Raw genomic sequence first — 26337 nt, 5'->3', positions numbered from 1 at the left:
CCTCTCACATTCCGTGGAATTCTATTGGAATGCAATTCAATGGAATTCAATGTATTTGCCAGGCATCGAGCATCGTGTGAAGAGCGAACACTTCTACTTTAACGAGACCAAGGGATTCTACTGCCTGCGCTACGACAATGGAGACCGCTGCCTGCGCGAGACCAAGGGCCGAAAGCATCCGCATGTGGATCCCGTGGTCGTCTCCAGGCTGCGCAGATTCTTTGCCGAATACAACCAACGCTTCTACGAGCTGGTGGGCGAGGATCTCGGCTGGCCCGAGGAGTAGGCGCTGAAGGCGCATCACAGCTGAGAAACATGGACTGTGGGGCACTCTACTCTACCTTTGTGTGCAGTGCGAAGTGCATCGTCGCCATGCCATCCCAGCAGATAAATCTGCCATCCAGTGGTCAATCCTATGTACACCTGGTGCAGCAATTTTAATTACAGGCAGCAGAAGCGGCAGCGGCAGCATGAAAAAAGGAGGAAATGCATGGCACAGTTTACACGTTGTATATTTTCATGGAGTTTCGCGAAATATTTCAGCTTGGCCGGGTACGAGTTCCCAGGTCTACCATTGCCGGGCCTGGGCATCCAGCCAGTCAGCCAGTCAGCCAGCCACCCAGCTCTGACAGTTCAATTATGCGCGCGTATTGAAAAATTGCATTCCCATTTCCCGCAACCCACCAGTTTCAATTCCGCCCTGTCCCACACATCGACCCCAACGCATGCAAATTCGCCTTCGCACTAGAGAAAGGAAATGAGAAAAAGAACAAGAACGGGGGAAAAAAAAACAGGGAAAATATAGTGTACCGTACGCATTTCGATGTGCAGCAGGCCATGAAAATGTGAATGGTACCAGTACCCCCGTTCTCGTATATGGTCTGGCCCACAGAGAAGCACATACATATCTGAAGCCCATATACATACATATGTACATATATAGATTATATAGCATCTATATATAGCGAAATAAAAGCAATATCTACATGATGTTCGAAGGTTACCCGTTTTGTACGTCCGTTTATGTGTGTACGTCTCTCCCTCTCCTCTCTCTCTCTCTTTCACAATCATATGAGTGTGTGGCGAGTGTGTGTACAAGTGTCTGAGAGCATAAAAATTAATTAAGCAACTAAATGTGATTTTATAGCATATAAGCATAGAGCAAATTGAAAATGATTGCAACCGAAAGAGATAGAAAGAAAGAGAGAGAGAGAGAGAGTGAGATAAAGAGAGATGGAAATTAAGATATGAGGTGAGGTGGCAAGAGCCACTTTGAGGAAATTAAAAATGTATTTAGACTAACAGTCGGCTGAATTAAATGTGTGCATATGGAAACAACCACAAAACTAAACATATCATCTATATATCTATACAGAGTAAAACATATACATTCATACAGCATACCAGCATATCAGCGGTGCTGCACATATGCATATATACATAATTGAACTATTGCCATTTCTATGCCATGTTACATATCGGTAGCTAAACCAACCATGAAATCGAAACATATCAGCTGCAATCAGTCAGCGCAAATATACACAAGAAATATTTATACATATACAATATACAGATATATTATTATTATATACAAACATATCGTAGCTTGTAAGTTGTAGGCATTAAATTGATTGTAAATGATTTTGATTTTGATCTAGTTTTTAGCGCGCGATGTGTCATGGAATCGTCTTAGACAAACTTTTAGCAAAATACATACATACATACATACATATGTCCTTAACCTAGATTAAAGATGCACTGCCTAAAACCTAAACCAAAGAAGATAAAAAAAAAAAAACAAGAATAGAAAGAGAAATCTTTATAGATGAGTAAACTGCACCCACATAGTGCGTAAGTTTATTACGGATAGTTTTTTAATGCATTTTTAGCCAGATCAGATTATTTTGTATTCCTAAAGAGCGAACTCTACCTATAGATAACCCTATACTATACACATACATATCAGCGGTTTAGCTAATGTTTAAACATTTCGTATGCATATCAAACTCAATGTGAACTAATTAGGATAACACTCTACATGGTAATCCAATTTCCTTTTATTACCCAGATATATGACATATGAATAGAGGTACCTTACCTCCCCCCTTTGGTTTGGTGTACCAGTGTTAAGGGATCTTCAGCACAGAACTCGACTAGCGCTTAATAGCAGTACTAAACAGGAAATAGACTATGAGATGTATAAGCCTTGTTTTTACAGACATTTCCTTAAATACGATATGTAAATGTACCCCCTACTCCCTCCACCACATGCTGATCTCTCAATGACAAAGGAACCACGAAGGGAATGAAACTAACCAAGCAATATCAATTCAAAGCAAGACTGAAGGTCCTCCGCATAATGTTTTACTCATATTTGTTTGTTACGAATTATTTACACTCGATTCTGAAAAACCAAACCAAGCAAAACCAAATATTACAGCAAAGACAACGAACATTTCTAATTTGTTTATATTTTTATACAGAGAAGAAACGCATATGAAGAAAACCTTAACCAGAAAACAGAATGGAAATCTCAACCATTTCCATTTTCAAAGTATATTAATTAGAGTAAAATTATATATATATATATATATATATATATATATATATCGTAAATACAAGTATAACTAAAGAGCGATTTGTAGTTGCATTTTGTCCTCGAACTTAAACTTGAACTACGCCAATTGCATACCAAATACATATCAAAAGTTTAACTCAACTCTAGATCCTCCATTGATATTGATACATATCTTGATATTATTGATGTATTGTCTACTTAAATTGAACGTGCAAAACTCAAAAACTATAATGTACCTTAAAAATCAACTATATTTCTTTAACTTTAACTCTAACTATAACTCAACTCTTTGCAACTTATTCAAAATTTTCAATGTACATAAATACAAAAAGTATTAAAAAAAAAAAACAAAAAAAAAATAGAATCTCCGAAATGAAAACAACCAAGACCGTAAATAAATTCAACAAAATTGTAAGAAAACCAACAAACCACATTTTAAGCTATGGAACATTTTACCGCATGCAATAAATAAATGTAATTCAAACAGAATGGAAGACTTTCAAAGATTCTTATAGTTAATGGTTTCAGGGATCGTCTGTCGAAACAAAACAACTTAAAACTTCCGTCGGATTTTTAGCCTGACAATTTCTCACATTACATGTAACAGCAAAGGTAGATTTTGGTATACTACATTTGACATGACAAGCTTACGAGAATTCATGTAATATACATCTACAATGGCTACAAGAAAATACATTTGACGCCATAGTGTAGGGCTCGGGCAGAATTTTAATCAAGCTATGGGCTTACCATAACGCTTTTCATTCTTCGAACGGATATACCCGCCAGCTTTACGGTTATTGGGTATGAAAAGCTTTCACTGGCCCGCAAACAAATTGACAGAGCGAAAGCTCAATTGAAGTCTAATGTAATGCTTGTCGTTTGGCCTGTGATTCAGTTTCAATTTTTGCTTGCTTGTCAACGGTTGCACCCCGATGCAGCTATCTCCTGTTATAATTGGACTCTAAATATTATAAACTAGTTGCATTCGTTTAATGATGTGGAAAACTAGCATGAAAACAGTCCGGCGCCAAAGTTTAGCCCATCAGCTGTTTAAGGCCAGGAACCTGTCACTGGGTGGGACACTTGGTCAGCAGGTGAGTGAGTGGGCGAGCGAGAAAGATAGATAAATAAAGAACAAGAGCGAAAGTTTGGCGAGCTTTCAGAGAGCGTTAATTGTTTACAAACACTGAAGAAAGATTTTCTTATGAACAGACCCACTTGGAACTGCTAGATACGTCGCCGCCACGCACCGATGAGAGATGGCAGCAGGCGAGGGCCTATGGGGAATTACCTGGACCCAATGGCTGGCGCATGCTATCCTACTTTTTGCCAGGAGGTAAGACTCAGAATATTTCATTTATTCCCTAACCCTTGTAAGTGATTATTCTCCACCAGGCAAACTGCACAACACAAACCTCATTCAGATGAACCGTCGCCTGAGAGAGATGTACGGGGATATCTATCGCCTGCCAGGCCTGATGGGCAAAGCAGATGTTGTCTTCACGTATAATCCAGAGGACTTTGAGTTGACATACCGCAACGAGGGCGTTTGGCCCATACGCATCGGCCTGGAGAGCTTCAGCTACTACCGCAAAGTGAAGCGACCGGATGTCTTTGGTGGCATTGGTGGCCTTGTGTCTGAGTGAGTCTTCAGCATGAAGTCCAGTAGACTTGAGTATCACTTTTCTTCTTCCTCTTATCCATTTTAAGACAGGGCAAGGCCTGGGCAGACATCCGTAACAAGGTGAACCCTGTGCTCATGAAGGTGCAGAACGTCCGACAGAATCTGCCGCAGCTGGATCAGATAGCGCGGGAGTTCATCGAAAAGTACGAATAGAATCCGAGAAAATCATAAGAATCTTTCATACGTAGTTGTACACTTTGCAGACTGGAAAGCCAGAGAGATCCGGAAACCCACTTGCTCCAGACTGACTTTCATGATCAGCTAAAGAACTGGGCCTTTGAGTCCATCAGTTTTGTGGCCTTAAACACGCGCATGGGACTGCTCAGCGATCATCCAGATCCGAATGCCGCTCGCCTGGCCGAGCATATGAGCGACTTCTTCAACTACAGCTTCCAGTACGATGTGCAACCCTCGATCTGGCCCTACTACAAGACGCGGGGCTTCAGGCGGTTCCTCAAGACTTACGACGACATCACAGAGATCACCACCAACTACATCGAAGAGGCCATTCAACGCTTTGAGATCGACGACGGCCGCAAGACCAAATGCGTCTTGGAGCAGTTGTTGTTACTCAACAAGCAGGTGGCCGTAGTGATGGTCATGGACATGCTGATGGCCGGTATCGATACGGTTGGTTGGAATGATATTCTCTTTAAAGATTTCTTAATGGCAAAGCTCGAATCATTCCAGACCTCCTCCGCCTTTGTCACGATTCTCTATCACTTGGCGTGCAATCCGTCAAAACAAGCGCAGCTGCGCCGAGAACTGCTCCGCATCCTGCCCGATTCCAAGGACTCGCTGACCGACGAGAGCACCAAGAACATGCCTTATCTGCGGGCCTGCATCAAGGAGGGGCTACGCATCACGTCAATAACGCCTGGCAACTTTCGCATCACAACCAAAGATTTGGTGCTCTCTGGCTACCAGGTGCCCCGGGGCACGGGCGTTCTAATGGGCGTCCTGGAGCTATCCAACAGCGATGAGTATTTTGCCCAGAGTGCCGAATTCATGCCCGAGCGTTGGCTCAAATCAGACATGGCTGGCGATGTCCTGGCCTGTCCAGAGGCTCGAACCCGCAATCCGTTTGTGTACCTGCCCTTCGGTTTTGGACCGCGCACCTGCATCGGCAAGCGCATCGCCGAGCTGGAGATAGAGACTCTTCTGGTGCGTCTGCTGCGTCGCTACCAAGTCAGCTGGCTGCCCGACACTCCCCTTCAGTACGAGAGCACCATCATCCTGTCGCCCTGCGGCGACATCCGCTTCAAGCTCGAGCCGGTCGAAGGTGTTTGCTAATCCTTGTGATATTTTGCCTATGCTCAAGTACAGACTGAGTCGATTGAGTTCATAGATTTACTCGCAGTATTCACTAACAATATGGGAATATAAAAAAGTAAGGAAAAGTATATAGGTAGCTAGAATGCATCATCGCCTAGCGTCGGTTACGTCCGCGATAGCGTTGGTGGGTAAAGTTGTTCTGTCGCTGCTGCTGCTGCTGTTGCTGCTGCTGTTGATGTTCTTGCTGATGTGGCAGCTTCTGCTGCGATGCGGCTATCTCGGATTCTGGCTGATGGGAGGATGGCTCAGAGGGTGCATCTTCCAGTTGAAAGGTGGGAGTGGAGTGTTCTGATCAGAGCAACAGATTAGTCAGGGGATAGGCAAAAGATACGCCTACGCCTTACCCAAGACAGATTGAATGCTGGCACTCTTCAGCAGAGCCTGAGTTCCTAGGCTAGTATTAAATAAGGTGGGTGATCCTGAAACGGCAACAATATTTACAGTCAATATGATTATATACATACATAGACATATACATATATAAAGGACAAAATTTGTGAATTTGAGAAATTTCTAGGGACAAACCAATTGGACTATAGAATATATCTTCGGAAGAAGTTGCTGGAGTTAGTGTGTCGATTGTGGGATAGTTGGATACTTGGGTAGTTAGTGTGGCAGCAACGTCACTGGTCTGTTCGGTTTGGGTATCTGGCTGGGTCTCTTTGGATGCGATCTCCCGTTGGTAGACTGTGCATCCGGTTTTGCTGCTGCTCGTGCTGCTGCCGTCATCATCTGACTCATCGTGGGATTGGGATTGAGGATCAGGTGTGGGATTGGATTCGGTTTCGGGTTCTTGTTCGGGTTCTGGTTCTGGTTCGGTTTCGATTTCGGATGGAGCTGCAGCTTCAGTGCCGGCTGTTGGTTTTGAACACATGCACGGAGTAACAGAAGCAGAGACAAAATACTAACGTTAAAATGTTAATTGGGAGCACGCGATCAACTCGGTTTCAGGTGCGATCAAGGGGGAGCGAGTAGCTCGTGAGTTACCTGCAGCTGCCGTGTTGTTGTAGAACTTCATTTTAGTCATGGCAGCACTCATGTGTCCTGGCGAGGACTTCCACTTGTCCTCTTCCACCAGCCTGGCCCCACCTGCTGGAAAGATCATTCATAGACGAACAGAGAGAGAGACAGAGAAAGAGAGAGAGAGAGAAAGATACGAGGTCAGGGTATCAGGAAGCTAACGGAAAGTCAAGGCCAAACTCACAAAACGCTTAAGGTAAATTTTGAAATTTTCGTATACTGCAAAGCTGGACGGAATGACGTATGGATGGATGGATTGATGGTTATGGCCAAAATCTATGGGGAGAATCCCCTGGGACATGGCACTAGCAATGACTGAATCGATCTCGGGAGTATTGTGTGTTGGTATCGTTATTGTATTGTATTTCATGACAACGTTTCAAGTTAAGTTTCATCTACGCTTAATCGATACTCGATACTGGTGTTAACCTAGACTTAGGGGGCTACGCACGAGCGTCTTAATAACAGTTTAATGTCCATTACCAACTTCCGCCTGCTCCTTGTCGTGGCCGCCGTTGCTGGTTGTCGTGGCGCTCAGCTTTCCCTTGTCATTTTCCTTTGCCAACTCCATTTCCTTGTCTTTCCTCTCGTTGGGCCCTGCCTTGTGGACACCGTTTTCCACCACCAAAGTTGGGGGCTTTGGAGCGGCCTGGGAAGAATCAATGTTCAAGGGAAATTCAGGACTATTCAATGGATATGTGATATCACACCTGACTGCCAATTTCCTTTGCCTCATCGCTGCTGATCTCCTCGCTGGTGTTGGACTCGGAGCTGGTGCCGTCGCTGCTTTCCTCCTCCTCATCGGGATTGGGCACGAAGTCAGAGTCATCTTCCGAGTTCTCCTGGGCATATTTGGCCAGCATTTGATCGATGGTAAGATTGTGGTCGGCATCAGCATCACCATCAGCGTTCGCCTCCTCCTCTCGCGGACGCTTCATCACAGCCGGACTGGTCTGTGTAGTCTGCGAATGGAAAAAGCAGTTACTTTCTTTACCTCTGTTTCTGGTAGCACTCCTGGACTCACCTGCTCCATGTTGCGCACCTGGAAGAGTCGCCCGCTGTTGGCCCTCTGAACTCCAGGGCGGCAAATAGCCCGGGAAAACCACTGAGTTAGCTTGTAGGTCAAGCCCTTGCCACTGCCATAGGACACTTCTTGCTGGCGCTGCCGCATCACCTTTTGACCGTGCAATCGAATTGCCCTTAACTTCCGGCGTCTGGTTTGAATGAAGTAGACCATATCCGAGGGGGAGATGGGGCTGTTGCCGATCATCAATGCGCCCACCGACAACCACATGCGGGTGAGACGCAGCATAATGATCAGCAACAAGAACGGACCCCACGGCAGCGGACGTTGCAAAGGATCAGCAGATTTTTCTGCGAATTTTCAGTTATTTATGATTGGCTATTAGCAGCATGCACTTCTTACCCTGCGGCAGACTCCACTTGGCCGTGTCCTCGATCATCCGAAGTGCTCGATCTGCACGTTCGATGACAAACTGACCAAAGCGCGTGCTGGCAAAGCGCTCGGCCTTCTCCCGCACTCCGTCGTAAAAGCTGCGTGCCTGCTGCAGTTCCGTGACTTCATCCTCGTCGATATGGTCTCGGGGCTGACCCTTGACACCCCCTGCTGCCTCTGTCTCCTGCGCCATGTTGATGCTGCGACTGTGTGTGATTAATAGACATATTATTTCATTAACTTTTACTTTTTTTTTCTGATTATATTTTGTCATATATTCCAGTTTATGGCGCAACAGATTTTCGCAAATTACTCTAGTATCGTTAAGGTACAAAATCGGGCCCTGAGATCGCTTTCGTTCCGCGTGATAACCAGCCGAGCAAACCGAATACCTAGCGCCCCGGATTTCTAATAGACTTGGGACAGTTCCGTCGTCTGTCCGTGGAACTGAAAGTGGATGCGCTTATCGCCCCCAATCGGCACATCGCACTTTTCCACTTTTGAGACCCGACTTAGCGCTTTTGTTGCTGCCGTCTGGCGAAACTTATATTAGAGCTATATTACGAGTACTTTATGCCTTCCACCGCCATGACTAACGACAAAAAATTAACAAAAGCAACAAAAATGTACGAAAAAATAAAACAAATCAAAACAAATAAAGTATTATAAAATTAGAAAATGTGAACTTTGTACGATTCCGCTTGGAAGTAGATGGAATCGCTTAGAATAGTTTGTAGCATCGATTGCGGCCGTGAGACGTGCTTGGGTGGATGTTTCTAAGTCAATGGTGTGGGAGGTTATGAGTAGTTCTGATTATGTGCTGGAGGAAGCTATGGTCATAATAAGCGAGGTTATCATTAGTTCCATTTGTATACATATGTACATATGTATGTACATATATGATGTTCAAGAGGAAATCTCCCAGTACTTGCAAACATTGCATCTATTATACCACGTGTATCTGTGATATTGTTTTTAGTTGATATCATTTTAATCACACTAATACTACATATATTATGTTTTTTATTTTTGGTCCAATCATTCATAGTAAATAATCTCATCAATTCGCATATGAAAGAAAGAAATCTGGTCCATAAAATACAATTACACAAGCATTCACAATGATTTATTTTATATTTATAGCGCTTATTGCATCGCCCAGAAAGTACGCGAAATAAAATACAATCAAACAGCAAAAATAATAAAATTATCAAAAATTTGTTTCTTGGGATCAAAGTGTATCGAAAAATGCAAAAATCCACATACTTACGCTCAGAACACACGTACCGTACGTAAGGTCCAGCACTGAGCTGTACAGTGTAACGCGATTTCAGCACGATGTGTCGAAGAAGATGGTGCAGAGAGGAGTGGGAGGAGGACTGGCAGATAGAGCGAAGAACTGCAAACTAACTGCGACGTTGACCCCGCCTACACACTGATAACGGTAGTTTCCGTGCAATGGCGCACGGCGAAGAAGCAGCGAACAAAGCGCAGGGACCGACTAGAACATGCATTCCTACTTACCGGTCTCTTTTCTTTTTCCCCTGTTGAAGTTGCTCTTGATGAGTTTTTTCTCGTTGTGCGATGTAAGCGACTTTCGAACCAGCCGCAAGTCTTCAGTATTCACAAAATGGTTGGTTTTTGATTGGCAATGTAACTGATTTACAACACAAAAAGCACTTTGGAGAACACTTTCCAAATCAGCATCCAATCTGATGGCCAAAGAGCACACGTTCCAAGCGGCTGAAAAACTCCCGAGTGATTGAGCAACGGTGCTGAAATCGTGTGCGCTGGCGCTTCGTTCGAGGCTGATGCGGCCGAGGGATCAGTGCAAGGTCTGTTAATAAAAGGTAAGAAAGTGCTCTCACAATGGTTTGAAATAGGTTTTGTGCATGCGACTGTCGCTACGTGCAGACATACGGAGAGTGCGAAAAATACAAACATACCAATGCATCCGACTGCTCGCCGACAATGCATCACCCTATATAAATCTAACATTGATTGGCACAGCCTCAGCTTCGTGTTCGGCCCAGGCTAGTTCGCGTTATCTATCGCCGGAGAGTGTGATCTCTGCCTGCAGCCTCTTCTACCATGCTCCCTCTCCCTACGCACTCTCGTCGGCATATTTTGCTTTTGCAGCTGTTGAAAGGGCCCAGCGATAGTTTGGGGGCATGTTTTAATTTGATTAATTGTACTAAGAACTGCTTGAAAATTGCTTGGCTATTTTTCATTATGTAAAAGCTTAGCTTTAACAAGTAATCGAGTTGTTGACAATCGTGTTTACCTTTGGCTTGTTTATCCTATTTGAAGTGCCAGAGTACACCTCTCTGCCTGCCCTACCCTCACCTCCCCACCCCACCCAACAAAGGCGCTCACTCAGCCGAAAGCTCACACAGCTAGCGTCCAAAAGCTCTCGCCATGCATTCATTTGCGCAAAATCTCTCCACAAATTCGGATGGAACAACGAAGTCGCGGACGCGCCATTCAGTGAAGGCAAACGCGCGTTCTGTGAAAGAGTTTCCTCCATTCCGTACGCAGAGTCCTGGAACGACCTCGCAGTCCGCCCGCCCCCGCCCGGACCATTCATCTTGCGTGTGTGTTTTAAAACGAGTTTAATCGAGTGCAGTGCAGTGTAGTAGAAAAAAAATTTGGCCTAAACCGCAAATGGAAATACCATTGAAAGCATAACCAGGCCGGACCATAGAAAAATAAAAGAGGGTGAAGGAGAAGGAGAAAGAGAGCAGGAGCAGGAGCAGGAGCATACAAATAAAAGCCCAAAATGCGATGAGAAACCTAAAGAGCCAGCGAGCAGCGAAGGACGCGACGTCTCTGGCACCAAAATTTTAATGCATTCGCCTTGGTGACCTCAAACACACACCACCGCCAGGCACTGTCACACACACACACACACTGGTTGACTTCCTCTTCAGGCCGCTCTCTGGCACGGATGTGACAGGATGTGTAAGTGTTGCTTAACCTATTGATAAGCCATCATTTGGCTACAGTGTAGAGGGTAGTGGGGATTGCTGCAGCACTGACTTGCCACCTGGCCATTAGGGGAGCGGGAATGCCAGGTATTCCGAACGGCGACAGCCGTGACAGCTGCTGCTGTGTGTATTTTTAAGCAGCGCTCCTTCCACACACACACACGTACACAATTAGTTATCCCTCATCCTTTGGGCCCCAACGTGACTCCCTTTGATGCTGCCACAATGCTGCTGTTGCTGCGCCACTCCAACTGCTGAGCGGAGCGGTTTTTGTGGCAGCACAGGCACAGCTCAATTTGCCCGTGCTATTTTTATTCGGACCGAGTGCGGCTTTGTCTAAATTAGTTTGCGCATAAATTGTGCCCACCACATCCGAGGGGGGATTGAGATGTTCTTGTGGGGGGTATTTCTGTAGTGAAATGAAAGAGGTTAATAGAGCTATTAGGTCCTCAAATATACAACATTGAAAGCTCATCCTCTGTTGCCGGGCGATGAAAGATAAAGAGAGATTTTGACTTCAAAGAACTGCCCGCCGGCGAAGATCTATGTGGTCTTCGAAATACTCAACTTTGACTTTTCCTTGGATACAAAAATATTTACCATGGTTACATGTATCGATACTTAAATACAATATGCAAGACCAGCCAAGAAATCTACGGTTTAGTTGTACACTTAGATTGCAATTACCCTAGAGAACTGGCCGTTATTATAGTTCGTTCTGCACATGGAATATATTTGATACACAGCTGCTTTAGTTTTCTGACACACCTCGCTATGTTTTTGGCGCCATGTCAGGCAACGGGTTAGCCTGGGACGAATGGCCTCTGACCCCCGCACGCACAGGTTCTTGGCAAAAATTCGCGGGGCCATTCGCTTGGCCCATTGCTGCTGTTCGTCATGGCAGTTATGGCGCCTTTGCATGCCGCTGCGCTTCCGGTTAACACACACACAAAACCCCACACACATACATGTGCATATAAATATGTATGTACATATATATAGACACGCAGAGCAGAGCATGGCGGAGCACTTGATGGCAGTTGGCATGGCTAAATGAATAGCCAACACATTGCTTGCTCTGCTTCTGTCCTGTCTAGATGTCGCGTGCTATTTGGCTTGATATTGTTTTTAATTATCGCTTGGCGCTCATTTCGCGCTCTTCTCCTATGCTTCCTCACCCTCCCCCCCATTCTAATTTCACCCTTATTAATGCGGCCATTTTACAAATCAACATCATGGCTGTGAAAGCAGACCACCGACGGAGAGGGTGAGGGAGAGCCCACTGTCGCCAATGAGGGCCACGAGGTATCTACCGCCCTGTCCCTGTGTCTCCGTGTGCCACTGTTTCTGTATATATTTTCTCGAACAACTCTTGATTGAAATGGCAGCCGCCCATCTGCAAATTGCCAAACATTAAGTGTTTGCACATTGAACTGAAAAAGCCATAAATTGAATGGGGAAACTGGCACAAACGCAGCTGGGAATAATGTTGGAACAGATGACACGGGAGAGCGCCTTTCCAACTGCAGTGACAGTTTCCACTTGCTACAAAACTCTCTGTCAGGCTTTCTCTTGTTTGCTGGCAAGTTGTAATTACTTGACCCCAAAAAGTGCGCGGCCCCGGCAGAAAGGTAGCCCAGTTAATTAAAACGAAAGCTTCGGGGCAGCACATTATTGTAGCACTCTTATTACCACCCTGCCACCCAAACCTACCGCCCAAGCACACACAAATACACACTCACACATACAGCGAGTAATCCCTGCTTTACAGGCTCTTATGAGGCATCAGCGTAAGCCTGGCCATCAGTAGTAAGGCGTAATTTACTTTAATTTGATCGTTAGCTCGACAGTTAATGAAAGAGCAGTCTGACGCCAGCATTTATGGGCTGTCAAATGAGATAAGTCCATCAACCGCAAGCAACGTACCACCCATAATATCCCCACCGCCCAGGGTATGGCCCTGCAATTCTCCTGCATTTTCAAGAGCTTCAAGGACATGGAATAGTCTGAAAAATTCGCATGAATAATCCATGCATAATTCAATGAAGGAAGGCAGTACGAAAAAAAACAATTTCCAAAATCGACATCTGGGGGCTGATAGCAAAATAAACACAAACACGCAAAATATACATACATACATACATATATCTTGTTTATATGTCGAAAAGAATTTTCATGAATTATTCAAAGTTGCAAGAAAATCGAGAAAATATTATCTAGCCCAAAAACCTGTTTGGGGGTAAGAATTTCAAATTTCCCTTTAGATGTTTTGTTTTTGGGCGTTTATCCGAGAGCATCGCGAGACATGGCGGGCACGGCATCGAAATGTGCTAATTATGAATGGGTGATCCATATGGTGTGCACGCGTCTTGGTCGCAGCTGAATAATCGTTTCTTTGTTGGTTAAGCACAATCATGGGAATACAATGAAAATGTTTATTCTCACCTCAGTGCCCTGTGCAGAACTGCTCGTTGAGCTAGACCCAAAACCACGACAAACGATTAGGCATTGGGGCTGTGATAAGGTCGGACAGACTTGCGTTCGGCTGTGGTTCGTTGCGTGTTGAGTAAACATGATAATCCGAGCCACAGCTAACTACAGTCGGGCCACGGTAGCAGCAACAGAAGCAGAGCTCCGCCTGGCGGGGGTGCCAGACAACCAGCAGGACGCCAATTTCTGTTGCCACGGCAGGGAAATGAGGGTGAAAAGCCAGCCAGGAATGACGTCACATTGCCATTGCAAAGGGCCAATAAGCCAAACAGCAAGCAACAGACTTGAGGCACACAAAGGGCTTATAAAGTGCCTACAAAGTGAGTGAAAGAGAGATGCAGGTGGCGGAAGAAAGAGAGGTAGTATGCACACTTTAGCTTGTCGCACGGAAATAGAACAGCAAGAATGTCAACAGGTGAGCGCAGAGAGCGAGACAGAGCGAGAGGTAGAAAGGGCGAGGAGGAAATATAGAAAGAGAGACTGTGCCAGCAGTATATGACACTTGCTGACCCATGTCTAAATAATTGATGATTGGCCTCGAGCTTGATTTATTGACTAAAGTTCTCTGATATAGAACACATTTCGTGTGTGTTTGGCCTTCGGTTAAATCTATAATTGATGGCCAATGTTCCATTTCCTATTACGCGATTAGCCTGACCAATTTTATCTATGGAATCGGGCATGATATGGCATTAAAGGTATTTCTGCCTATGCGCAGCGAGCCGCCCCCATTCACAATTCCCCCATTAAGGACATAAAATTTCTTTACTTCAGCCATAAAAACGCGTTTTACTAGTGACAAATGCACGTGGCCGTCACTGCTATCATTAGGCCAACAAAAAGTGGCTCTCAGGCACTTGGTAATGGCCGCATGGCGTATGTGTAATAATTTGTGAAGAAAATTGCCTTCGCACTCGCAAGTTTATGGCCTGAAAACTTTGGAGGGCACGGAGAAAAGTTTGCTAATTGCATTGCCAAGAGATTGGCAAAGGGAAACTTAAAGTATTTGATAGAAAGAGGGAAATAGATGAGCGAAAGTGAAAGAAGCGAGAGGCCTGCAGAAGAGGCAGCCGCCGATAAGTATGCAATACTTTTCACGTACACAGTCAGCCACACACTGACGTCCCAACTATTAGGCACAGCACAACTTTTATTCAAGAAGAGTGGGAGAGATAATTGGAGGTAAAAAGAACAACAAAAAGTTGATGAAACATATGTGAGGTGTATGGGGCAAATTGATGGCTGGCAAATATGCAACACTTAAGTGCTCCTGGGAGTATTATGCGCCAGTCATGTCGTGCCCGCGGGGCCAGCCCCCAAACACTCCGAATTATTGTACTTGTAGTTCATTGGGTGTGGTATTGGGCCGCACCTCACCACAGAGGGGCGGGGAATGCGGTTGGGACAACCATCTGCAGTTTCCAGATCCGGACTCGGGCTTACATTAAATTAATTGAAATGATATGCAAAGGATTCGTTTGGTTGCACAACTGCCAGTGCAAAAGGTTGTGTCCTTGGCAGTTGCTTAAGCCCAAAGGGGATCGTTAATGTCTCTCTCTCTCTCTTTATGTCTGTGTCCCTCTGGCATTTTATATGTAATTCCTTCCATTTCATTCATTAAAGTAAAAGTGCATAAAATTCTCTGCATAAACTTCACAACAAAAACTAAGAAAAAATACACCAAAAATGCAAAGCTCTTTTTTTCGGCTGCGTAAAGCTTTGCGGCTTAACACACCAACACACACACACACACATACTCTTAGTGACATATACATTTGCATTTTATGACGCCATCGTTGGGATGCTTTTCCAATTTGTGCGCCATCTGAGGGAAAATAAAAAAAAAGATGCTGCATCAACGCGCCAGCATCGCAGAGCATTAATAATGCAAAAGGGCAATGCCGCCGCCTCAGCCACAGTGGCCGGCCATAACCACCCACATAACCACCCACTCAACGACCTCCTACCCACCCTCTCAGTTCAATGCCACACACACACACAAACTTGCATTTACAATGTAGGAAAAGCGATGTCCGTGTGCGCCACCGTTAACAATAACAAATGCCAAAGGAGAGCAAAAGTTTCAGTTTGCGAAATGGGGAAAGGGGGAGGAAAAGCACCAGAAAACAGTGGCACAAACAGAGGCAGCCACCGAAACCGACCCGAAACCGAAGCAGTCTTCTAGGGGCACTGCCATAGTGCAGTTCACTCGGTTTCGCCTCGCTTACAGCCACACGCACAATTCCCCGGAGTCCGTGAAAATATTCAGTAAAAGTTCAATCACAATTAAAAATTGAAAAATTGAAAACTGTGAGCACTTTCTAGTGTTGATCCCTGGACCTTTTGCTACTCTAACACTGGGTTTAATCTAACAATAGCCAGTGCCAAGGGCAAGCCCGAAGTGCATCCAATCACTTATTCATCTGAATTGCCCAGAGTCCATGCCATGCAACCGCTGCATCTCAGGCTGAAGAAGTCCTCAAAGCAGCAACCAACTTTCGCGTTGTGCCACAGAATAAATAAAATAGTTCCAGTACCAGGTAAAAGCAGAGGCCAATAGATACATACTGAAAAACACCGAAATATAGAAGCACGTAAAGCGGAGAGAATTCTTCCATTTATTCCAAGTGCTTGAGATGTTCCAACTGCCTGTCAAAATATATGTGTGTGGGGACTGGAGATGAGCGCAATTAGATCAGCAAAAAATATAGAGATACAGTACATATTATGTATAAAAGACTATGGAAATAGCTGGATACCCTAACGAATAAAGGTTAATACTTTTCAATCCAGTGTTTGCCTTTCAGAGGGAGATCCAAGATCCACATTCGTGTCACGTCTTGGCCAGCATCTCTCTCTTGCTCCGCTGACAGCATCGGAAAATGGAATGTATCATTTCGCTGAAAGTACATTTTATAATTGAGACAATCGCATAAACAAAATGATGTCATGGGTGACTCTTCTGGGGCAGTGTCAGTGTCTCTATGTCAGTCAGTCAGTTGGTGTGGCATGTGTGGCCTGTTCGGTTCGATTGCTTATCACCGGTCGCTCGATTGTTGTTAAATCGATTGCCAAAGTTGCGTGCCTGCTAAAATAAAACACCTATCCTTCACTCCCACCCCCCAGCACGCATCCACTACGCTGACCGAGTCGAGGAGCAGCAGCACCAGACACCGCAGTCGGAGGAGGAGTCGGAGCAGCACCTTCAGCAACCACCTTTCAGCAGTCATCTGGCAGGTATCGATGCCAGTGCTACGCCGCCACGTCACATCTCACCGCACGGGTCGCCGCAGCTGCAGCAGCGTCTGGGTAAGCATCTGAGCAAGTCCGCCTCGGAGTTGAACGGACACGATTGCCACAGCAACGAATCGCCGCACATATCGCCGAAGCGGGCCAAAAGCGCCATTTCCCAGCAGCTGGCTGGTGGGGGCGTCGCCAGTGGCGTGGGCGTGCTGCAGAAGACGCACGGATTTTTCAACAATCTGCGGCACCGCTGGAGCCGCACCAAGAGCAAAGACCGCCTCGGTCGCAAGTCGCCGAGCGACTTCCTCGAGGAGAGCACGGACTATGCGGCGGACTACAGCTCGGAGAGCAGCTCCGTGACGCAGAGTCCTCGCCACCGGGCCACAACTATCGGCGGGTCGCCGCTGGCCCGCGAGTTCCGAGCCACGGCCAAGATGGCGCAGGTCATCCAGCGTTTCGGCGGCTCCATGGAGGGGCGCATCGATGAGCAGCCGGAAAACGCCAACGGCGCCGCCTGCAAGCCCGTGGAGCTGACACCGCAGCAGCAGCTGGAGGCCCTGCAGGTGAGTGACGATTGCTTCTGCTTCTGGCTTGTTTGCTCTCGCTTCCAATTGGCTTTCCTTTGGTTAAGTTTTTTGTTTCTGTTTTTCCAAAACTCTGGCACTAACTCGGAAAATCCGCAATTTCCATTTTCGCTTCTTCTACGTCTTGCTCTGCTGCACATCTCTAACCTCTGCAACTGTCATCGATCATCGATCGTCGATCGCTTACCGATTACCGATTGTCGATTGGCAGGCCGAAGAGCTTCGTCGCAAGCGGGACGCTCAATTACGTCAATTCGTCTTCTTTCAGCTGCGCGTCCATCTCAAATCCGGCAGCGACCTGGTGGCCATGGACAAGAATGGTGAGCGGACAGAACCCCCAGTGACGCTCCTGCCAACATACCTCAGCAAGACCCCTCCTCCCCACTCCCATACTGCCCTACACTCGATGAAATATTTCTGAATTTGAGAAATTATAATTGCATTTGAACATTTTTGCAGAGAGAAATTTCGGCACTGTTGAGAAATTTCCAGGATTCATAATCATTTCTCCGAGTGTAGCAGCATCTGTTCTTTATGTTTAATCAAGCACTTGACACGCTGCACCAACTGCTGTAAAATTAATTTTCCTTTGTCTCTCGCCCTGTGCCAGGACTGAGTGATCCTTATGTAAAGTTCAAGGTTGGCGGCCGACTGCTGCACAAGTCGCGCACCATACACCGTGACCTGAATCCCGTGTGGGACGAGGTATTCATTGTTCCCGTCGAGGACCCTTTTCAGCCGATTATCGTGAAGGTGAGACAGCAAACACTTAACCCAAAAGTTTCTCACCAATTTTCACACGGTGGGAATTCAGACATGCTATTTCACTTAGCTGATTTTTGGTTCCTTAAATAGATATGGGGTATCCATAAAACGTTCAGCCATTTGCTGTTCTTGGCTAATTTCGTCGGGGTAGCGTGGCCGAGCGGTCTAAGGCGCTGGTTTAAGGCACCAGTCTCCTCGGAGGCGTGGGTTCGAATCCCACCGCTGCCAGAACAATAATGTCTGTTTTTATTGAAGTTTTTGTTCCATCTTAACCAATATTTATGACCATTTAAATAAACCCTGTTTACTTATTAAAAACAATTAAATTTTTTAGTTCTTAATTATTTTTCGTATTTTATGTGCACTTTATTTCTCCATTGCCTTGCAGTCAAAGCAAATCAAATCAATTACATCCACAAGTTTCCATTGCCATATCTTGGCAAGAGGAACTCGTTGATTAAATTTCATGTTCACATTAGGAATTTATAGTCCCTTAGAGACTCTCAGCCGAACTCAGGGCAAACCGAACACCAAATCAATTTGGCGCTACCCTCAAAAATCTGAAGCTCTTTCGTACTAATCGAAATCAATTTCCGCTTTGGCTCTGTATCCCTTCCACTCGGCGTTTAGGTTTTTGACTACGATTGGGGCCTGCAGGACGATTTCATGGGCTCGGCCAAGCTGGATCTCACCCAACTGGAGCTGGGCAAGGCCGAGGACATCCACCTGCAGCTGTGCGATACGAGCGGCCACGGGGAGCGGGCCATGGGCGAAATACTCATCAATTTGACGCTCTGGCCGCGTAGCCAGGAGGACAAGGAAATGGTGAGTGGCACTCATAAATCCCTCCATTCAATTCCATTGTCGAGGGTACGGAAACGTTTGACTGGGCCATCAATCAGCCGTTCTGTCGGTGGGTTTTTCCTTTCCATTCGACAAAGCGATTTCCTTGCTACCTTTTGTGTGGTGGCGCATTTAATTGCCCCTCGGCACCCCACCCACCCATAAGTCGATCTTTTGACTCTTTTGGACTGTGTGTGTGAAGACGTTTATTTATAAGCATTCATATTCGCTTGCCGCCGAACTTTATTTATGGGCCAACTCAAACTGAAATTTATAGACCTAGGTCTGGGGTGAGGTCGGGGTGAGAGGCCGCCCCAACTAATGCAAATATTTATGGAGCTTTATCTCTGCTGCTCGACTGAGCCGAAACCGGAACTAAGTGCCCTGAACTGACTAGTCCGAATCTACCCCGTGAGCGACTTCCCCCCTCTTCACTCTCCCACTCTTTCATTGACACACTCATCGTGACTTGGGCAGTTTTGAGTGCAAGTGCGGGAGAGCGGCAGACAAAGCGCCCGATCGAGCGCTGAGTCGGCTTCGGCTGAACAAAGCTTCAGCATGAGCGACTGACAATTGCCATTGCATGTTATCTAGGGAGGTAATGAAGGCGATGCCAAAGCAAACATATGACAAAGTGGGAAAATACGAAGGCGGAGACGTAAACAGAGTGAGAGTAGATGCGTTGATACCCTTTGTTTGTTGCTATTGGTAGACAGACGTTGTGGGTAGGCTCTGAGTGAGATGTATGCTCCATCCAAATATTATTATTATGCAGTGGGCAGAGACATTCCCCAATATTCAGCCATGTGTGCATATGCCTTAAGCATCGTCTAGTCCAGCATACCCTTTAACCTATGAGGGTATTTTCCTCGCAATCGCTCTGGCTCCAGCGCAAGACCTTTGTCACTGGCTTTAGTCACTGTTGGAGCGTCGAAAGCAAAGTTCGGCTTTAAGTTTTGTTTTTCGGTTTCGGTTTCGGTTTTGTGTTTTCTGTTTTCCCTTTTCGGTTGTCTGTGGATTTGTTTGTGGGTAATGCTGGGCAACAATTGGCCTGGATGTAAGCGGGCGCCGCGTATGTTGCTCAAGCATGTGAGGCGGCAGCATGAGGAGCTGTGTGAACAACTGGAGCAGGGCTGCGACGAGCTGATGGAGGTGCCTATTCGGGAGGGTTACATGGGGAAGGGGAGTGAGGATCGGTGTCACAATTTGAAGCTAATTGGTTGAATTGTTGCAGCACTTTCAGCGCAACTCCAAACTGGCCGAGTCATCGAAGCGTCTGAAGTCGCAGATCTGGAGCTCAGTGGTCACCATTTTGCTGGTGAGGGCCAAAGATCTGCCGCTGGCTGAAGACGGCAGCAAGCTGATCGAAACGCACTTCAGGTTCAGGTGAGCACGATCCACTTTGGAAGTAATACACATCCCCCCTTAAAGCATACTTTAATCTTCCCCTCTGACACAGATTGGGCAACGAGAAGTACAAGAGCAAGTCTTCCTGGACGGAGCGCTGGCTGGAACAGTTCGATCTGCACCTGTTCGACGAGGACCAGAACCTGGAGCTGGCTCTGTGGAATCGCAACACACTCTACGGCAAGGCCGTCATCGACTTGAGTGTGTTCCAGCGCGAGACAACGCACGGGATATGGAAGCCGCTGGAGGATTGCTCCGGCGAAGTGCACCTCATGCTCACCATCAGCGGCACCACGGCCTTGGAGACGATCAGCGACCTGAAGGCCTTCAAGGAGGATCCGCGCGAGGTCCAGCTGCTAAGAGATCGCTATCGCTTCCTACGCTGCCTGCAGAACCTGAGGGATGTGGGTCACCTCACGGTGAAGGTGTTTGGTGCCACGGGGCTGGCTGCGGCGGATATTGGCGGCAAGTCGGATCCCTTTTGCGTTCTCGAGCTGGGAAATGCCCGGCTGCAGACCCAGACGGAGTACAAGACCCTTACGCCAAACTGGAACAAAATCTTCACCTTGTAAGAGCAATCGATGCTTCATTCTGGTCTCCAGCTTATTGATTACTCTTCCCCAGCAATGTCAAGGACATCACACAGGTTCTAGAGGTCACAGTCTTCGACGAGGATCGCGATCACCGCGTCGAGTTCCTCGGCAAGCTCGTCATTCCACTGCTGCGCATCAAGAGCGGCGTCAAGCGCTGGTACACCCTGAAGGACAAGAATCTCTGTGTCCGGGCCAAGGGGAACTCCCCCCAAATCCAGCTGGAGCTGATTGTCGTATGGAGCGAGATCCGAGCAGTTTGCCGCGCCCTCCAGCCAAAGGAGGAGAAACTCATCCAGCAGGAGGCCAAATTTAAGAGGCAGCTCTTTCTGCGTAACGTCAACCGTCTCAAGGAGATCATCATGGACATCCTGGATGCAGCTCGCTATGTGCAGTAAGTGGCTACTGACCCCATAGAGAACTGCTCTTCTAATTAGTCTCTTTCCTCTGGTGTAGGAGCTGCTTTGAGTGGGAGTCTCCTGTGCGTTCCAGCATCGCCTTTGTCTTTTGGATTGTGGGCTGTGTCTATGGCGATCTGGAGACAGTTCCTTTGGTCCTACTGCTCATTATACTCAAGTAAGTGGAGGTCTTTTCTATGAGATACAAGTTTCAGGATCTTATTTCGCTTCTCCCCCCCCCCAGAAAGTGGCTGATTCGCATGATCACGGGCACAACAGACCCCTCGGCGGGGCACTATGACTACGAGTACGATGAGGACGACGAAGATGACAAGGAGAAAGAGGAGAAAAAGTCGATCAAGGAGCGACTCCAGGCCATTCAAGAAGTCTCACAGACCGTACAGAACACCATTGGCTATCTGGCCTCGCTGGCTGAGAGCACCATTAAGTAAGGACTCTCCCAACCCGTGATACTCGTATACATACTTCTCTATGTATAATGATTTCCTATATACTTCAGCACATTCAACTTTTCCGTCCCCGAGCTGACCTGGTTGGCCGTCGTCCTGCTGCTGGGCGCCATTCTGGTGCTTCATTTTGTGCCGCTGCGCTGGCTCCTGCTCTTCTGGGGCCTAATGAAGTTCTCGCGTCGCCTGCTGCGCCCCAACACCATACCCAACAACGAGCTTCTGGATTTCCTATCCCGTGTGCCCGACAACGAGGAGATTGTGAGTAACTTTCGAGCATATTAATTGCCGCCATTGAACTAATGATAATTCCCCGCACACAGAATCAATATCGAGAGCTACCACCCTCGGCGCCCACCGATCAGACCCGCAACAATCCAAAGAAAAAGCTCAAGGGCTCATAGTCCATAACCAGCGCTGATGCGGCAATGGCGATGGCAGCGCCGCTGCAGTCCAGCGCGATGATTGGGGGAGGCGGCAGGCAGCAGCTGATGCAGCGCTTCCGGGCCAATACCAGCCAACTGAAGCAGAAGTTTGGCCAGGCCAAGAGCCTCAGTCTGAGCCACGGCGAAAGTAATTAGACACCAAAGTTAGGAGAGTTAGTTTGTTAGTTAGTTAAGGAGAAGAGGGCAGCACCAAGACACGAAAGTTCCACACTCAGACAGACATCCCATCCACGAAACTATACACAATGCAACTAAAACTTGACTCAATTAAGCAGCACAAAGTTTGCTTCACTTATTTTCTTAGCATTATATGAATATGAATATGAATATATATATATAGGTTCACATATGTACATATATGTGGATATGCAAACTAAAACTATTTACACAGAAAGATATTGTATATACACAAGCAGATAAGAATTAGATTAGATATTCCAAGTACCTAAGGTAACCAACACCACTCTCTCTCTCTCTATCTCTCTCTCTCTCGCTCTCTCTCACTCTTTAAAAGATACAAATATTCGAATATTTACCAAGAAACACTCAGAATGCTAACAACCAGATTCCTTTTGCGCGAATCCGAATTATTTATTGTGTACTCGTATTTCAATTTGTGATATTTTCCAAGAATTTTGCAACTTAGGCTTACTTACTTATGTGACTTAACCCCCTGCCCTGACAGAGGGAGGATCCTTCCCGCACTCAAATCTCCCTAGAATCCATTTCGAAATCAATTGCACTCGACTCGTTTAAGGATGCTTCTTCTTGATATACCTTTACAAATACCTTTTATATATATACATACATACATACATACATAAATACCTAAACAAGACCTTACTAAAGTTTATTGTAATTATTTCACTCGAAGCAAATTGTTCAAAACATTTTCTTATATTTATATGAATAATATGTCTAGGATAATCAGCTCGTCAAGGCCCCCGCCCCGGCCCAGCCATAAACACGATATGTGTGTAACAATTGAAACTAATTGCAATTATAATCCACTCCGATCGATCGATTTGATAAATTTTAGATAGTTCAACTATTTTATACCCCGCAGGAAGAGCAACAACAAACGTTTTTTATATATACATACATACATGCATACCAAACTCAATTAATTGATTAATTAATTAGCACCTAAGTTAAGTTTGTTATTTTTCAATATATGTATACAACATCTACGACGGCAAAAATAATAAAACATATTTTTGGATTTCGCTCAACATATGTATGTACGAACATTTTTCTCTTCAGAGTACTGTTGCTGTAATACAATAGTAGAACTATTGCTATTGCTGTTGCTATTGCTGTAATACAATAGTTCTAAAACTGTTCGAATTGCAAAACATTATACGCGCTCGTCGCTCCACCATGTTTTGATAACATTCCAGTGGTACGGGGAGCAGTCGAGCTATTCGAAAGAAAGAAATCAAATTACTTGGGAGAGCATTTGAGCTTCGACAGCTCTCTCAATATTCCACAACAGGTTCTCTCACTCTCCCTACACGCGCTGGCATTCCAGTGTGCTTTTATGGTCTGATCAATCCAGATGTTTATAATTTATTTCTTGGAGTGTGTTGCTGCTCTTTAATTTGAATCTACGCACTCTACTGATTCAGCTCCAAGTGAAATACATGCTCAAATACACATAGAGGAACAAATCATTTACTTTCGTTGGGGGACCGTCAAGACGGGTACTGGGGGTGTGTCAACTGGTCAAAGTAGGCCCAATGGCTCTAAAACTAAAAGCTTTTATGCTACGCAGTTAATATTTCTCGGCATTAGTTCCACTTTTATCCAACTGCCCGAATAGTGGGACTTAAGCTGTAAGCTTTCTCATGCCTTGATATGTTAATCTTTATGTGGTGGGGTGCCGATGTTTTGGTCGTTTACCTGTAAAACTTTATCAATGCGAAAGCGGTCGCGCCATGTGGAAGCTGTGATAAGGTTTCGTTCGTAAATTCTATTTGCTGGGGTCTTGAAAAATGGCAATAAAAATAAATCCGACAGCTGTTTGACAAGGCTTATCAGCGCACTCGGGGTTCCACTTGACAGACGATTGTCAGACCAGCCCACAGCCAGCGATTACGCAACCGATGAGAATTTTTCCTCCATACAATACGTTAAACGAATACATCTTTAATATAGGTACATACATACATATGTACGCGGATACACAGAAAAAGTAATTGCACAGTCGTAATTGGAAATAGGGAAGCCCTAGGACCGCAGTAACTTAGTGCTAAATAAATGCAGGACTGGTTTGTGTTGGATACGGATGCGGATTCATCGTCGATATCAGTTGAAGTCTCTTAAGTAACTTAAACGCTGAACTTCTCCTTCTTCATTTGGTCGTACACCACGGAGAAGTCCTTGTTTCCCAGACCCTGGGTGCACAGCGAGGTATAGATCTTGTGGGCCAGCGAACCCAGTGGAATGGGTGTATTCGAGCTGTTGGCCACTCCAGAGGCCAGACCCAGATCCTTGGTGATCAGAGCGGAGGAGAATCCACCGGCATAGTCCTTGTTGGCAGGGGCCGTGGGGCAAATGCCGGGCACGGGGTTATAGATCTCAGAGGCCCAGCAGCGGCCAGTGGAGGAGTTGATGATCTCGGCAAAAACCTTGGCATCGAGGCCCTGGCGCACGGCCAGATTCATAGCCTCGGACACACCAATCATGGAGATGGCCAGCATCATGTTGTTGCAGAGCTTGGCGGCCTGTCCCATGCCGTAGACGCCGCAGTGGGTGATGCGCTTGCCCATGCACTCCAGCACAGCCTTAACGGCGTTGTACTCGGCATCGGTGCCGCCCACCATGAAGGTGAGGGTGGCCTGCTCGGCGCCAGGAACTCCTCCGGAGACGGGGGCATCGATAAAGCGGGCTCCCTTGGCGCTGATGCGCTTCTGCAGAGTCTTCACCAGCTCCGGCGCAATGGTGGAGGAGTCGATGAAGATTGTGTCCTTGTTGACGCCATCGGCAATCATCTCCTCGTACGATTTGTCCACAATGGCGTTATTGGGCAGCATGGTGATGACAAAGTCAGAGTTCTTGGCAAGCTCCGAGGTCTTGGCGTAGACGGTGGCTCCCTTGGCCGCCAGTCCTTCGCAGGCTGGCTTCGAGATGTCGAACACATGCAGCTTGTGGCCGGCCTTGATCAGGTTGCTTGCCATGTTGGCACCCATGTTGCCGAGGCCCACGAAGCCGATGTTCTTGCTGCCGCCCTGGGTGGACATGGCACGCACCAGAGTCTGGCTCCAGGCATTGAGCAGGGAAGGGGACACCACACGAAGCGACATGGCTGGAGGAGCAGAACGAAAATGTTATGTAACCGGTCGAAGCTTCCTCTTCGCAGAATCTCACCCACCTGTAGCAAAAGAAGTCTCTGTCTTTAGGGTAAAACTAAAACTGTGAACGATCGGACCACCTAAAGCACACTGTTCTGGCCACCAGCAGCGGCACCGCCAGGAAGTCACGTAATTCAACGTCGTTCCAGCAGCGGCGACTGGGTTGTCGAATCCCCTCGAAAGTTGTCCATCTAAACAGGCGATTCCACGGACAGCGCGAGCTGTTGGCCACCCGACAACTCTGCTAGATCAAAGCAGGTTCTCTCGCATGCTGACGTCTCTCTTTATATCTCTCTCTCTTTATGTAGCTCTCTCGTTTGGCAAGCACTTTTATTCCAGTGCTGTCGGAAAAAGCTCTTTGGGTTTGCCCTGGTCATTCCATCGGTGTGCTATAATTGTTGTTCTTATGGGGCGACACGTGCCGTTGTTTTGTTTATCAGCATAGGCTATAAAAACTTTCCATTTCGTTTACTTTCGTTGACCTTCAACATGGCTGGGGGATTGTCCGTTCAGCGCGCTCCGAGTGGGTGTGTCTGCTTGGCACAGTGACTCTCAAACGGTAAGCTTTTACGCTGTTTAATTTTTTTAAAATTAATTTATTGCATAAAGCTTTGCGGCTGTTCTTGAATTCGATCTTAGGTAGTGTGCCTTGCTGCATTCCCCTTAACGACCTTTCGTCACCGGTCAC

At 46.4% G+C, this 26337-nt stretch overlaps 5 protein-coding genes and 1 non-coding gene across 15 annotated transcripts in view; 4 read left to right on the top strand and 2 right to left on the bottom strand.

Annotated features, from left to right (window-relative positions):
* The window catches only part of LOC111074058 (heparan sulfate glucosamine 3-O-sulfotransferase 6), a 38066-nt gene extending 35129 nt beyond the window's left edge, over nucleotides 1-2937 (top strand). The window contains exon 7 of the mRNA XM_041593294.1: nucleotides 63-2937. Within this exon, the coding sequence (XP_041449228.1) occupies nucleotides 63-286 (224 nt within the window). The 3' untranslated portion in view covers nucleotides 287-2937. The remainder of the gene's footprint in view (nucleotides 1-62) is intronic.
* Nucleotides 2938-3479: 542 nt separating this feature from the next.
* Nucleotides 3480-6095, top strand: LOC111074061 (probable cytochrome P450 12b2, mitochondrial). Its single transcript, XM_022366692.2, has 6 exons — nucleotides 3480-3675; nucleotides 3794-3917; nucleotides 3977-4223; nucleotides 4292-4408; nucleotides 4469-4895; nucleotides 4956-6095. Exons 1-6 carry the CDS (start codon nucleotides 3574-3576, stop codon nucleotides 5556-5558), a joined length of 1620 nt encoding a protein of 539 aa, XP_022222384.2. The 5' UTR covers nucleotides 3480-3573; the 3' UTR covers nucleotides 5559-6095.
* LOC111074063 (flocculation protein FLO11) lies at nucleotides 5602-9846 on the bottom strand. 8 transcript variants are annotated; one of them, XM_022366693.2, is made up of 9 exons: nucleotides 9601-9846; nucleotides 8047-8282; nucleotides 7645-7994; nucleotides 7331-7582; nucleotides 7104-7269; nucleotides 6588-6692; nucleotides 6126-6455; nucleotides 5945-6019; nucleotides 5602-5888 (listed from the first exon to the last, which is right to left on the bottom strand). In XM_022366693.2, the coding sequence occupies exons 2-9, from the start codon at nucleotides 8267-8269 to the stop codon at nucleotides 5695-5697; spliced, it is 1695 nt and encodes a 564-aa protein (XP_022222385.2). In that variant the 5' UTR covers nucleotides 8270-8282; nucleotides 9601-9846; the 3' UTR covers nucleotides 5602-5694. The 8 variants fall into 8 exon arrangements, with proteins under 8 accessions (XP_022222385.2, XP_041449222.1, XP_041449221.1 ...); XM_041593288.1 differs by having other exon boundaries at nucleotides 6588-6689; XM_041593287.1 differs by lacking the exon at nucleotides 9601-9846 and adding an exon at nucleotides 9364-9386.
* A 6082-nt stretch (nucleotides 9847-15928) lies between these two features.
* LOC111074044 (multiple C2 and transmembrane domain-containing protein) lies at nucleotides 15929-22625 on the top strand. Of its 3 annotated transcripts, none has more exons than XM_041592968.1 (12): nucleotides 15929-16093; nucleotides 16680-17359; nucleotides 17649-17700; nucleotides 17991-18133; nucleotides 18776-18970; nucleotides 20223-20374; nucleotides 20448-20963; nucleotides 21020-21379; nucleotides 21442-21561; nucleotides 21628-21831; nucleotides 21904-22111; nucleotides 22174-22625. In XM_041592968.1, exons 1-12 carry the CDS (start codon nucleotides 16000-16002, stop codon nucleotides 22252-22254), a joined length of 2805 nt encoding a protein of 934 aa, XP_041448902.1. In that variant the 5' UTR covers nucleotides 15929-15999; the 3' UTR covers nucleotides 22255-22625. The 3 variants fall into 3 exon arrangements, with proteins under 3 accessions (XP_041448902.1, XP_041448901.1, XP_041448903.1); XM_041592967.1 differs by having other exon boundaries at nucleotides 17592-17700; XM_041592969.1 differs by lacking the exons at nucleotides 15929-16093; nucleotides 16680-17359; nucleotides 17649-17700; nucleotides 17991-18133; nucleotides 18776-18970 and adding an exon at nucleotides 19962-20140.
* Trnal-aag lies at nucleotides 18292-18373 on the top strand. Its single transcript has one exon. It is a non-coding gene; the product is annotated as a tRNA-Leu (tRNA).
* A 1799-nt stretch (nucleotides 22626-24424) lies between the features above and the next one.
* Nucleotides 24425-25778, bottom strand: LOC111074015 (probable 3-hydroxyisobutyrate dehydrogenase, mitochondrial). The gene is made up of 2 exons (XM_022366635.2): nucleotides 25670-25778; nucleotides 24425-25603 (listed from the first exon to the last, which is right to left on the bottom strand). The coding sequence occupies exon 2, from the start codon at nucleotides 25599-25601 to the stop codon at nucleotides 24627-24629; it is 975 nt and encodes a 324-aa protein (XP_022222327.2). The 5' UTR covers nucleotides 25602-25603; nucleotides 25670-25778; the 3' UTR covers nucleotides 24425-24626.
* Between the last annotated feature and the right edge of the window lie 559 nt (nucleotides 25779-26337).

This window comes from Drosophila obscura, unplaced genomic scaffold (genome assembly GCF_018151105.1).
Source record: "Drosophila obscura isolate BZ-5 IFL unplaced genomic scaffold, ASM1815110v1 contig_186, whole genome shotgun sequence".
Classification (NCBI taxonomy): domain Eukaryota; kingdom Metazoa; phylum Arthropoda; class Insecta; order Diptera; family Drosophilidae; genus Drosophila; species Drosophila obscura.
Note: the sequence above shows the minus strand (reverse complement) of the source record. Positions and strands in the feature narration are given on the sequence as shown.